Genomic DNA, 13,729 nt, shown 5'->3' on the forward strand with positions numbered 1-13,729 from the left:
CCGTATGAGTCTGGGTCCCCAGAGACTTGCCCGGAAGTGGAGTTCAGAGCAGTCGGGAGCTTGAGACTCCCTCCCGATTGAAAAAGATAACCATGTCCTCAGCTGCCAGCCCTTTCCACGTGCACCTCCGTACCTCTGTACTTTACTTCCGCACCTCCTCTGAGTCTCAGTGTGCTTTTCTCTTTCCTTCTAGTTGTAGAATTCCTGTGGTTCTGGATGATGTCCGTTTTGTCATTTAGTTGTATTTTTGAAGTGGTTGTGTGAGGCAGCAATTTCCGGTGTTTACCTATGCCGCCATCTTGGTTTCTCTCCAGGAAGTACAATATTATTGCAAATCAGATAGGTCTTATTCATTTATAAGTGTGGTGTCAAAATAATCCCATAGATTATATCATGGGATGGGGTAAAAAGCAACTATCACAGAAAACATCCTTCTGCCTTGAAATCCTGCTGAGATATTCAATCTGTCTAGTTTGTAAAATGACCTTGGAATCCATTTTCTTTGATTGGTGTAATAAGGAATAGAAGATGGATTAGAAAACAACAACCAGTAATGCAAGAAGCAATAAAAGCAGCTGTTTAATAGGTTGGTTATAGCTTTAGGATAAAACATAAAAAACTACAGCAATCCCCCAAAAGGCAGTAATAAGAAATATTATTAAAATAGTCCATATTAAAGAAATCCAGTAAGACCCCTGCATGTCTCCACTAATTTAGTAACTAAAATCTGAACAGGAACCTCAAATCTCCTGTTACATATTTTCAGTGTTTCATTGCTTTTGCAATAACAGCACTATTGCACTGAAATCGTTTTCACCTAAATATGCAAGCTGGAAATGCTATAATACCTACAGTACAGAATGTGCCAAGTGAACAAATTACTCAATTATTTGGAGATGACACCTTTATTTCATTTAGGTTCCCTCTTCATACCAGCTGTGGTAGGCAGAATTCTAAAGATAATTCCCCAAGGTTCCTGTTCCTTGGTTATGCAATTAAACACTAATCTAGGTATTTTGCAAATGAAATTGAAGTTCCAAATCAACTGATTTTAAGGTATGGAGATTATATGGGTAGGCCTGACCCCACTATGTGATCCCTTTTCAAGCAGCGTTTTCTCCAGCTGGTGGCAGAAGAGGAGTTCAGAGATATTCAAAGAACAAGGATTCTATGAGCCATTGTTGGCTTCAAAGATGGAGGGGACCATAGGCAAAGATTGGAGAGTAGCTTCTAGGAGCTAGGATAATGATCTCTAGCTTGACAGCCAGCCAGGAAATGGGGACTTCAGACTACGACCACAAGGAACAGGATTCTGCCAACAAACTAAATAAGCTGAGACACAGATTCTTCCCAAAGCCTCCCGAGTCAGCATGGCTGACACCTTGATTTCTGTCTTGTAAGATCCTGAGCAGAGAACCCAGCCTCTTGACTTACTGAGCCATGGGCTAATAATAAATGAGCATTGTTTAAGTTGCTAAGTTTGTAATATTTTGTTATGCAGCAATAGAAAACGAAGACAACAACCATCTTCTAACTTAATAAGCTTTTTAACTTTTCGTGAAGATGTTTTAGTATTAATATGTACTACAAGACTATCAATTTATATCTTTAGAGGGGTTAGCCTGGGGAGAATATACAAAGTTGGGGTCGGGGACGGGGATGCAGAACGAATCTTCACTGAGTTGGACTGTCTTAGGCATTGTAGGATATCTAGCAGTATCCCTATCCATTGTGGTGATCAAAACACCTTCACAATTTTCCAGAGTGCACTGTGGAGGGTGGGACTGCTCTTGTTGAGATCCAGAGAATCACTGAACTAAACTAAGCATATTTCATTGGAAAAAAAACTTAGAAGACTTGCCAGAGTCAAAATCTCTCTTGAAATTGTGTGGTAAACAGTTCTCTCCTCTTTTTGTCTTAAATCTTTATTGTTGAAAATATGACATGTCCTCTTTTCCCCCCACTGACTTTTTGAACCCTTATATTTCACCTACTTGCAATAGGCTAATTTTAGTTTTAAATTTTAACTTTAACAACACTAATGCCATTTTCCACAATAGGTTATTCAGAAACATCTTTTCTAAAGAAATTTTCATTGTTAGATTGGCCTTACTTTGTTCACTTACTATCATTCTTTCCACTTCATTCTACCCTGATAAAAGGTGAAATATCTCATGAAATTCTATGTGATATCTTCCAATATGTACTATGGTCTAAAGCTGTACCACCCACCTGTTCTGTTGTTCAGATTCCACAAATACACATGTGCCTGTTCAAATTTAAATAAAAAGTAAATAAAATTAAATTTCTCTATCGCACCAGCCACATTTCAAAGGCTCAATAGCCACATATGACAAGTGGCTACTGTTAACAGACAGCACATATTTGGAATGTTACCACTGCAGAAAGTTCCATTGGACAATGCTCAAGACTTGGTTAATTTTATTTCTTTATTATACTCTGAGTGGCCAGATTATTATGACCACCTGATGTTTGTAGGCAAATTAGCTATAATTTCGTGCTGAAGTTGCTAGAGGGCCAGACCATTATAAATAGGGAAGCAGGGTGTTTACCATGACAGTAGAAGTGATTTTTTTCTGAAGATATGGGTAAACAACGCAATTTAACAGCCTTTGAACATGGGGGATATATATATAGATCTCCATGTATGTGTACTAATTTTTCAAAAGTATAGGCCTAACAAGTTAAAGCCATTGTTTTAATGTCTTTTAAAAACATTTTAATTGCTCATAGACCTTCAAAATGATTTTTTATAGATTTATTATATTTTAGTGGGGTTTTTGGTAGAAATTTTTCTTTTTCATTAAATATCTGAAGGGCAGAAAAGGCAATTACATATTTGAGCCACCCATCCATATATAGTTTCAAGAACATGAGGGAGACTTTACCTTGCTTAGGTAGCCCCCACAATCACCAGATTTCAATCCAATTGAGCATTTGTGGGATGAAGTTAAACGAGCCATCAGGCAGCTGGTTCCACAACCATCAAATCTCACAGAACTGGACAGTGCTATTCATCATGCATGGTGTTAGATTCCTCACATCACCTTTCAACATCTCATGGAAGTCAATGCCAAGAAGAATTGCTGCAGTATCGAAGGCAAAAGGTGGCCCAACGAAGTACTGATGGGGTGGTCATAATAATCTGGCCACTCATGTTCACATATATCCCATGTTCAAAGGCTGTTAAATCGCGTTGTTTACCCATATCTTCAGGAAAAAAAAACAACACTTCTACTGTCGTGGTAAACAATCTGCCTCCCTATTTATAATGGTCTGACCCTCTAGCAACTTCAGTGCGAAATTATAGTTAATTTGTCTACAAACATCAGGTGGTCATAATAATCTGGCCACTCAGTGTTTAACAGTTAAATATCCTTTGATAAGGTTCTTTCAAAGTTTCATTACTTTTTGTGGGTGTTTTAAAAATGTCTCTATCTGTAGGAAATTGCATGGTCTGTTACTAGAAAACTAATGCTTTCTCCTGGCTTCTTGTTGATTTTTTAATTCTTTAAAGTCCAAGGATCCAAAGTGTTTTACTATTACATTTTAAGATCTTCTCTCTTTTGCTGGAAATCACTTATCTTGGTTTTAAGTTTAAAAATTCAACAAATAGATTGGACAAAAATTGTGCACCTATGGATGAGGACAGTGGGTGGGGAGTGAGGGTGGGGGTGGGGCGGGAACTGGAAGGAGGGGAGTTATGGGGGGAAAAAAGAGGAACAAATGTAATAATCTGAACAATAAAGATTTAAATTAAAAATAAAAATAAAAATAAAATAAAATAAAAATTCAACAAATAGATGCCTAGGAAGGGAAGGGATTTCTTGTCTTCAAAAACAGCTCCTATGTGGAACTCTACATGCTCTCAATAACCCTAGTGTCTTTCAGTTCAGAAAAGTTTTCTATAATTTCCCCCAATTACTTAAGAATTATACATTCCAACCTTTTCTACTTCTGGTAGCCTTACTAATTGACAGACTGCATGCCCTCAATCTGTTTTCTAGATACAATATTGCCTTATTAGTCCATTGAGTTTCACTACTTTTCTATATATTTTGATTTTCTGTTGTTTAGATTCCACTAATACACAATATCTCTGATGTGGTTGGCACTACTATTTTGTAATGTTCTCTTTTACATTTCAATAGTGAACTCTGAAAATTCCCAGTGGCTTCTGCTCTGTAACCTACTTTATCTGAGATCTTAACTGGGAACTCCTGCTTTTCTAGAATATTAAGTATCACCTACCTCTCTGCACTAAGGCCTCCCTTCCTGCCCTGACTGCCACCATCAATATTTTCAGTCCTTTTTAAATTTCAGTACATTTCTTTCTATAGCCACTAACTTCTTTTAATACCATAACAATTTGCTTCTACGTACCTCAGTTGTCAAGAGTGAGGCCTGTGTGGGTGGGCTCCTATTTCCCACAGACTTCCCTTTCCCTTCTAATGTTGTGACACTTATCAATTATACCCAAGTTCTATTTTCCCTCTGGTTTTCATGTTGTTTTTGAAGCTGGTTTTTCTGGTTTGTTGTCATTCCTGCCTATGTTAGCTATTTCCACTATGACTTGCTCTGCTGGCTTTTCAGAAATCTCTCTTAGAGGTCTGTTTTCTCAAATCAAGTCTTCAGAATAAAAAGGTAGTTCTGAGAAAGACAAATGTCACATGATCTCACTTACTTGCGGAATCAAATGAAAAAAATGAACTGACCAAAATAAGACCAAAAGCATGGAGGCATGGAACAGACTGACATACCTCGGTGTGGGGGTTGGGAGAAAGAGATAAAACAAAGAACTTATATACAGTGGGGCCTTGACTTACGAGTTTAATTCGTCCGAGACAGAGCTCGTTAACTGAAATTACTCTGTCAACTCAATGCAAAAAATCTGCCGAGAGACAGCTGGTATCTCAAAAGACTCGTTAGTCGGGACACTCGTAAGTCAAGGCCCCACTGTACTCACTAGAAGCCCGATGCACAAAATTCATGCATGGAGAAGGACCTGCACCCACTCCAATCGGGGACTTCTCAGGGGGTCCGAATGCTGGTTTAGGCCTGATCCCGGCGGTCGGACACCCCTCTCACAATCTGGGACTGCTGGTTCCTAACCACTCACTTGCCTGCCTGCCTAATTGCCCCTAACCTCTCTGCCTGCCTGATCATCCTAACCTCTCTGCCTGCCTGCCTGATCGCCTCTATCTGCCCTCCCCTGCCGGCCTGATCAAGCCCCCAACTACTCTCCTCTGTCAACCTGATCTCACCCTCAACTTCCTCTGCCTGCCTGATCACCCCTAACTGCCCTCCCTTGCCAGCCTGATCTCACCCCCAACTGCTCTCCCCTGCTGTCCTGATCACCCCTAACTGCCTCTGCCTGCCTAATCACCCCTAAATGCCCTCCCCTGTCAGCCTGATCTCACTTCCAACTGCCCTCCCTTGCAGGCCTGATCTCACCCCCAACTGCTCTCCCCTGCTGTCCTGCTCACCCCTAACTGCCTCTGCCTGCCTAATCCCCCCTAAATGCCCTCCCCTGTCAGCCTGATCTCACTTCCAACTGCCCTCCCTTGCAGGCCTGATCTCACCCCCAACTGCCCTCCTCTGCCAGCCAATTTGGTTTTATGCCAGTCAGCATCAAAAGCTCCGCCTCTTAGGTAGCCATTGGCTCCTTACATTCACCCAGATTTGGTTCTGATTAGTCAGTTTCTATGCCAGTTGGTGTCAAAAGCTCCACCTCTTAGGCAGCCATTGGCTCCTTACATTCACCCAGGTTTGGTTCTGATTGGTCAGTTTCTATACCAGTCAGCGTCTCTGGGCCTATCAACGGGGCCTGATCAGAAGGGCGAGGCTGATCAGCAGCCCCGGTGGAGGCCTGGAGAGAAATGGAGGCATGGCTGTTGGCCAGGCTGGGAGAGAAAGAGAGGCAAGTTCTGATCAATGGCTGCCACAGAGGCTATGGATCAGACCCTGCCTCTTTCTCTGCAGGCCTCTCTCCAGGCCTGATCTGCAGCCCCCTAGGCAGTCAGTGCTGTGTTGGGGCACGCAGCGGCCCCAGTCAGTGCTGGGTTGTGGCAAACCTTTGGTTGAACCTTTGGTCGTAATTGGTCATTAGGACCCTGGCTCTTTATTATATAGATACTAGAGGCCCAGTGCACGGATTGGTGCACCAGTGGGGTCCCTCAGCCTGGCCTGTGCCCTCTTGCATCCCTGCGGGGATCAGGCTGGTCCAACATCCCCCCACCGAGGGATATAGCAGTGCGGGAAGTGGCAGGTGGCCGGGAAGGAGCCTGAGCCCAGGCCAGGCGCAGCTCCCACTCGTCCCAGCCCAGGGGTGCCTGCCTCTGCTGCTGCTGCTCGGTAGCGCTGCCCTGGAAGTGGGAGAGGCTCTTGCCACTGAAGCTGTGCTCGTCAGCCATGAGCCCAGCATCTGACACCATTGGTCAGCTGAGCGGCACTCCCACTGTGGGAGTGCACTGACCATCAGGGGCCAGCTCCTGCATTGAGCATCTGCCCCCTGGTGGTCAGTGCGCATCATCTGCTCCACCGCTTAGAGTTTTATATATATAGATGCATAGCCCATGGACACAGGGGCAATAGGAGGTGAAGACTTGGGGGTGGGTAAAGACTGTCAATCACAGGCATATCCAATCATAAGTATTTGAAAGTGTCTGCTACAATTACAGTTTTATGTTAACTAAACATATTCAGAAGTCTGAATTCTCTCAAAAATAAATTTAAACTGACATAATGTAGCATCAATCTACTAATTTCTAAACTTCCACTCTACTCTTAACAAAGCTGCAAACATAAGAATCTGTCCTTATCCCTAAATATCATGAATCCAAAATAAGAATGAAGTAAAAAGGAAACATCATTATAGGTCATTATACATTTACTAGAGGCCTGGTACATGAATTCCTGCACGGGAGCGGAGGGGTGGGGGAGGTCCTTCAGCCTGGCCTGTGTCCTCTTGCCTCTCGCAGTCCAGGATCCCTCAGGGGGATGTCCGACTGCTGTGGAGGTGGGAGAGGCTACCACCTCCACAACTATGCTCTCCAGCCGTGAGCCCAGCTTCTGGCTGAGCAGCACTCCCCCTGTAGGAGTGCACTGACCACCAGGGGGCAGCTCCTAAGTTGAGCATCTGCCCCCTGGTGGTCAGTGCACATCATAGCGACCAGTCATTCACTGTTCAGCCAATTTGCCTATTATATAGGATGGCATTTTTTAAAAACTGAGATATAATTCACAGACCATAAAATTCACCCATTTAAAGTGTACAGTTCGGTGGCTTTTAGTAAGTCCACCAGGTTGTACAACCGTCACCCTATCCAATTCAGGAATATTTTCATCACCTTAAGAATAAATCCTGTACCCATTACCAGTCACTCCCCACAACCCCTGGCAACCAACAAGCTACTTTCTGTCTCTTCTCTGGTTTCTCTTCAGATCGTATAAATCTTTCGCCTTTTACTTTCTGTCTCTATGGATTTGCCTATTCTGACATTTCATATAAATGGAATCACACAATGTGGCTTCTTGTGTCTGGCTTCTTTCTTTCACATAGCTTGTTTTCAAGATTCACCCATGTTATAATATGTACTAGTAATTCATTTTATGGTACAGAGATATCTCACTTTGATTATATGGTACATGATGGCATCTTTAAATATATTTTTGCTACCTATGTTAATTAGACCTCAGAATTAGCCAATACTCTGCAACACAGACTATATTTGTTCACATATTGATCTCTTGGCTCACAGATTATCAATATTTCTTTTCTGTCAATTTATAAATTATCTCATACACTATCATCTTCCTTGTATTGTATCCTGGTACTTTGGTAAATACTGCTTGGGCTTTCTACCTAACACCCTTTTCTAGAAATCACCTCTCCTTTCCAACTTCTATGTAATGAATGTAACCTTGCTCCTGTATGCATGTGATTGGTCCAGGAATAAGCTCCTGATTCAAACTGGATAAATTAGGCCCTTCACTGGGAATGTGGAATTCGGGGTAAGATTCAGCTTCCAACTAGCTGCTCTCTTGATTGCAGGAACTGCAATCTCAGGGGCTTTTCTGTTACCATTGTCTGTCATGAAGACTAAGAAACCAAAAAAACTAGTTTGCAAGAAGACAAGAAAGAATTAGAGACAAAGAGAAAGAGAGAACAGCAGAGGTAAGGGACTGAGCCAGAACTCCTGGGTTCCCTATGGTGCTCCAGTCCCTGACTGCAAGCCATTCCTAGGGCCCAGTGGCATCCCTGCCCTTGGATTCCATGGAACATCCTATATCTTATCATACACCTCCTTTACTGTATAAGTTAGTTAAGGAGGTTCTGTAATTTCTAACCAAAGGACCTATTATAATCATCTACCCAATAAGATTTTAAGCTTTTAATTAAAAGCTTTTTAGCAAAGGCTCAACATCCACAGCACCCATTACAGCGACTCAAACATATACTTAAATTATCACCCTTGGAATAATTTGAAAACGTTTTCGATAAAAAATACTCAAGACATTCTTAGATGACTATGAACTAAAAAATTAGAAAAGCTATATTATTGTAACACCAAATCAATATATCTTTGCACCCATTTTGCAAAAAAATTATAATTTCCTCAGAAACGAAATTGTCTTTTTGTATTACACCACTACATGCCCATTTGTACTTGCTTGGTAAATGTTTCAAAATCTTTTAAAAGGCAGTGTTATATTTTCCTAAGGTTTGAAGTTCCCGGAGAACAAGTAATCTCTATTTTCTTTTCAAGCAAACACCCACAGAACTTTCTAAATATTCAGCATAGTGACACAATGAGTAGCTGACCTCACTGCATTCATTTTCTCCTCCTGTAAACAAGCTATACTGTCATGCACTAATAGTTCCCATAAGGATAACCCATCTTTAAATACTATGCACATGTAATTACTGTACAATGTAAGTTGGGGGGAACAATATAACACTCTCAAGCGACAACACAGGCAGTGTAGTTTTAGTAAGGCTGAGGAGTCTCCTGTAATCACTGCTAATTCTCTGCATATTCCTGGGAGTCTTCACTTCATTATGCAGAGTTCTTTCCCCAAAAAGCAAACCCAGGATTTGCCACTGATTTGCTTCTCAGTGGGAATAACAGAGATAAAACCAAAAATTCAAATTATTTCCTTAAATCCCTGTTTAAAATTCAATGGGGATAACCCTGGATTAATCCTTCAAAGTCTATGATTTGATTCCTGAGTGGATTTTGTATCATACTATTTAATGTCACCATCTTTCCTAAGATATACTTACATTTTTAAAACAATATCTCCAATATTATATTATAAAGTCTTACAGAGATAGAATCCCCTTTAAATTATTAAAGTATTCCAATTTTTTTTTTTAATCCTCACCCAAGGATATATTTTATTGACTTTAGAGCAAGGAAGGGGGAGGGGGGGCGAAAGAGAAACTTCACATGTACCCAGACCGGGGATCAATCCTGCAACCTGGGTATGTGCCCTGACTAGGAATCAAACCCACGACTTTTCAGTGTACAGGACAACACTTCAACCAACCGAGCCACACTGGCCAAGGCAAAGTATTCCAACTTCTTGCTGTATTAAGGACTGGGTCAGTTTCTGATGGTTTTGATCCAAACTTGCTTCTTTATAGCCTGACAATATTGTGTTGACCAAAGCTCTGGAAGACAAAGCACTACCCAATTACTACTGCCCCTTCCAAAAAAATTGCAAGACTCTAAGTTCAAAAAATGGCCCACGCTAGGATTTGCTGGTTTCCTCAGACTCAAACTATTAGGGCGGGAAAGAGCTTTGGAATGCTACTTTACCCTAATTATTTTACAAATGAGAAAATGGGACGAACAAGAGATAAATGACTTGGCCAAATTCACAATGAAATAGGTAAGACCAGCATACTTATAATACGGGCACTCTGACTCCAGTTGGAACTCGTTTCGTCATACCATCTACCAAAACTGCGTAAGTATAGACAGTATTGAAATCTCTCTGCCTCCTGAGAGGAAAGAACAAAAACTACATTTTTCTGCTTACAAATGAGACGGTGAGAGGCTAAGGTATCACATCTTATTTCATGGAAGTAAATGTTTTATTAAACATCCTTCCAAATGTTATAATGGGCTTGCCCTTTTGCCCAAATTCACAATGAAATAATAGGAAAGACCAGCATACTTAGAATACGGGCACTCCGACTCCAGCTGGAACTCGTTTCATCATACCATCTACCAAAACTGTGTAAGTATAGACAGTATTGAAATCTCTCTGCCTCCTGAGAGGAAAGAACAAAAACTACAGTTTTCTGCTTACAAATGAGAGGGTGAGAGGCTGAGGTATCACATCTTATTTCATGGAAGTAAATGTTTTCTTAAATATCCTTCTGAATGTTATAATGGGCTTGCCCTGTAGGCTAAGTAAAATGAAATGAAATACCAAATCTCTTCAACCAGAAGGTTTTTCACCATAATAAACTTTTGGTAGCTATTGACTTTGTGTGCCCAAAACTACCCCCATTTCCCCTTTCCTAGTCCTGCCCAACCATGGGCAAGAGTGATTGGTCTAAGCAAGGCCAACCAGAATCCTTTCCTAAAACTGTGACACAGATGCTGTGAAAATAAACCCCCTCTCTGTTTCCTACCATTTGGAGAAGGCAGCATGTAGTGGGAGAGTCTAGGACCAACATTCAACGAGAAATAGAGATACGCAGAGAGAGATGGAAAGAGTGTGGCAACGTCAAATCCTTGGTTCTCATTGCTGAGCTGGTTCCTTTGATTTTGTAAGTTAAATCTGTATCTTTATCAACCACAGAAACCAGTAAACTCCTTTTTTGCTTAAAATACTTTGAATTGGGTTTCAGTCACTTGCAGCTCTAAAATCCTAACATATACTGACCCCAGGCGACAGGATGGGAGATACATCAACCTTAATACAAGAAAATTAATAAGCTTTTGTTAAAAATTTTTCTACATTGGATAACTTTAAACAGGTCCACTATTTCTTACATCTACCACTCCCGACATTCTATACCCAACAATTTCCTGCTTCCATTATATGCCTGCCCCTGAAAGTATCTGAGTTTACTAACACTTCCCTAAGATGTCCCTAGAAGTTTAAAAAACCCAATATAAGCTTGTTTCATTTGACTTCCAACAGAAGTAGAATGTAAAAGAGATTCCAGGTAATACAAGTTAAATGAGATTGTACTTTAACATGGTCTCGGTATCACCATTATAGTATACTATAAGGCAAGTCTTCAAAATTTAAAGCAAACCCAACAGATATGGCTATTTCACTATAACTTAGTAGCATGTTTTTCTTTTATAAGAACAGAAATCAACAACAACAACAAATCTCAGGACCTACCTCCAATAAGGCTCCCGTTTGGAAGAATTTCAAAGGCTTTTCAATGGAATAATAAAGGCTATGATAGCTGCCCTTAGCCAGGTATGCTCTCACCAGACCAACTGCTATAACAAGCCATCTAAGAAAAAGAGAAAAAGAGCAATCAGAAAAAAAAAATTAAAAAAGGTAAGTAGGATTTAAGGTAAGAGGAAGATGTGGTAACAACAGATGTTGCTAGAGGTGACTTCGAGAATCAGTGTCCTGGATTTATCAACTATAGCTCTGAAATGCCAACAGAAATGTTGCACCAGACCAAGAGTGCTCTGCAAAAGCACAGTGGCACCTCACCCATCTGGAGCTCGGCTTTTTTGCAACCTTGCCTGTTGAGAACAAGGCCAAAATGAAGGGCCTAAGCTAAAGCAGTCCCTGAGCAGCTAAAGTAAGTGGCAAAGGGTCTAAGACAAGAGAAAAAAAAAGTGTTAAAGGAAAAATTTAAATGCCTTGTGTAATAATGGGTGGAGAGAAGATGTTTTAAGTCATTTTTACAAGTATCTCACTGGAACATACCCATATCTTAAAATCTATCCTTTTTAAATTGCAAATGAAATAAGAATACATTGTGGGGTTTGTTTTTTTTTAAAGAATAAAAGGGTTTTTTTTGTTTGAATTTCCCAAAATCAATTCATTAAAGAAATCCAAATCAAAACCCAAAGCAAAACAGGAAAGCACTTAGGTGTATGTAACTGTAAATGTTACATTTCTGTTCTACTGTCCTTTTCAAAAAAAATAAATTTCTCAGGCCCAGAAATATTTTTTCATTTAAGTTCCATAATAAAATGAACAGACCTTTATTAAGGTATGTCTCCTTGAAGGCAGTAATAGATTTACCTATATGTAAAATCTCAACTATGTATTGCAGCATTGTATGTTATTTCTATAAAATGTCATACAAAGACATCAAATAGTCTGTAAAAGAAAAAATGAACTCCTTAATGGTGTCATGCTATATCTAATGAAAAAAGCTTACTGTACTCTCACAGTTCTAATTCCTCTTCCTAGATATCACTCCTTACCCTCCACCCCTTGTCTACATTCATTGTCCAGGAGTAATGACTTATTTTGGGGAAGAACAATGTACCTTAAAATCCCTCTCCAGGTCCAGTGTTCTCATCAATGCCCTTGGCTAAGGCAAGGATTTTACATATAAATATAAATACACAGAGTTCTGAATAGCCTTAAAATCACTGTGACCTTTTATGCGACAAAGAAAACTTGCATCTGTAATATTTCTTCATTGGCCTGTGTGTTCTAGATCCAGATCTAACACGAACTAGTTCGGTGACCTCGTCAAGCAAGTCACAACTTCTCTGAGCCCAGGTTGCAACACTGGCCATTTCTAACACTAGCAATAAAGCCCATGATCTTCCCAAGATGTTAATATGTTAATGTGACATTAGCATTTGTGTTTCAAAATAGGCCTGGGGAAGGGGGGAAATACATGTGCATTTTTACTTATATCAGCATGCGAAGGATACACAAAGTAAGCTGCCCCCAGGGAGGGGGTCTGGGTGGAAGGGCAGGCTGAGGGAAGATTTTCCCTGTATGGCCTGTATGTAGGGTGTCCAAAAATGTATACACACACTCTGAATAAAATAAGTGTTTATTAAAATCGAGCTATCAGCTGTTAGTGTGCATACTTCATTTGGGACTCTGTATATTTCAAATTTTGCACCCGCCATTGCAAAAATAAATAAAAATGGATGTTCCCTATACAGTTCTTCCAAGTTTCCTGTATGTTTGAAAGTTTCATAATAAACAGGTTAAGGAAAACGTTTTACATATGAATCACATTTAAAAATATGTAAGGAATAGTCTGATCCTGTGATCCATCTCACCCAAAATCTTGGGATCAAAGACTTGGAGGAACCTGGGAGAGCCCAACTCTTTAGTTTTGCAGGTGAAAAAAAGAAAAAGAAAAAACGGAGGCCAAGAGAAATAAAGTAATTTATCCAAGGGTGCACAACTAGTTAGTGCCAGAACAAGAACTAAACCGCCGCCGTGGCAGGAATGGACCGACAGGAGGGAGAAAGGGGAGGAAGTAAGCGGTTCGGTGGGTCCATTCCCTCCTCCCCTGCAGCTCTGCCCTCCACCTCCGGCGCCTTCCCCACCCCAATCAGCCTTCAATAGCCTCAACTCGTCTAAGGCACAGCTCTGCTCATGCCACCGGTCAAAAAACTTTGAAGGCTTCCCCATTCCTTCCGATTCTGTCGGGCTCTGCCTGGATTTTGAAAACAGCCGCCTAAATGCATGGTCCCTCCGCAGCCACAGCGTCCTCCACCCGCTCGGAGGAAACGCC

At 40.8% G+C, this 13,729-nt stretch overlaps 1 protein-coding gene across 1 annotated transcript in view; it reads right to left on the reverse strand.

The window, feature by feature from the left end:
• The window catches only part of HACD2 (3-hydroxyacyl-CoA dehydratase 2), an 88,283-nt gene that overhangs the window by 72,685 nt on the left and 1,869 nt on the right, over positions 1-13,729 (reverse strand). The window contains exon 2 of the mRNA XM_006772899.2: positions 11,395-11,512. Within this exon, the coding sequence (XP_006772962.1) occupies positions 11,395-11,512 (118 nt within the window). The remainder of the gene's footprint in view (positions 1-11,394; positions 11,513-13,729) is intronic.

The sequence above is a fragment of the Myotis davidii genome, unplaced genomic scaffold (genome assembly GCF_000327345.1).
Source record: "Myotis davidii unplaced genomic scaffold, ASM32734v1 scaffold745, whole genome shotgun sequence".
In the NCBI taxonomy this organism is placed as follows: domain Eukaryota; kingdom Metazoa; phylum Chordata; class Mammalia; order Chiroptera; family Vespertilionidae; genus Myotis; species Myotis davidii.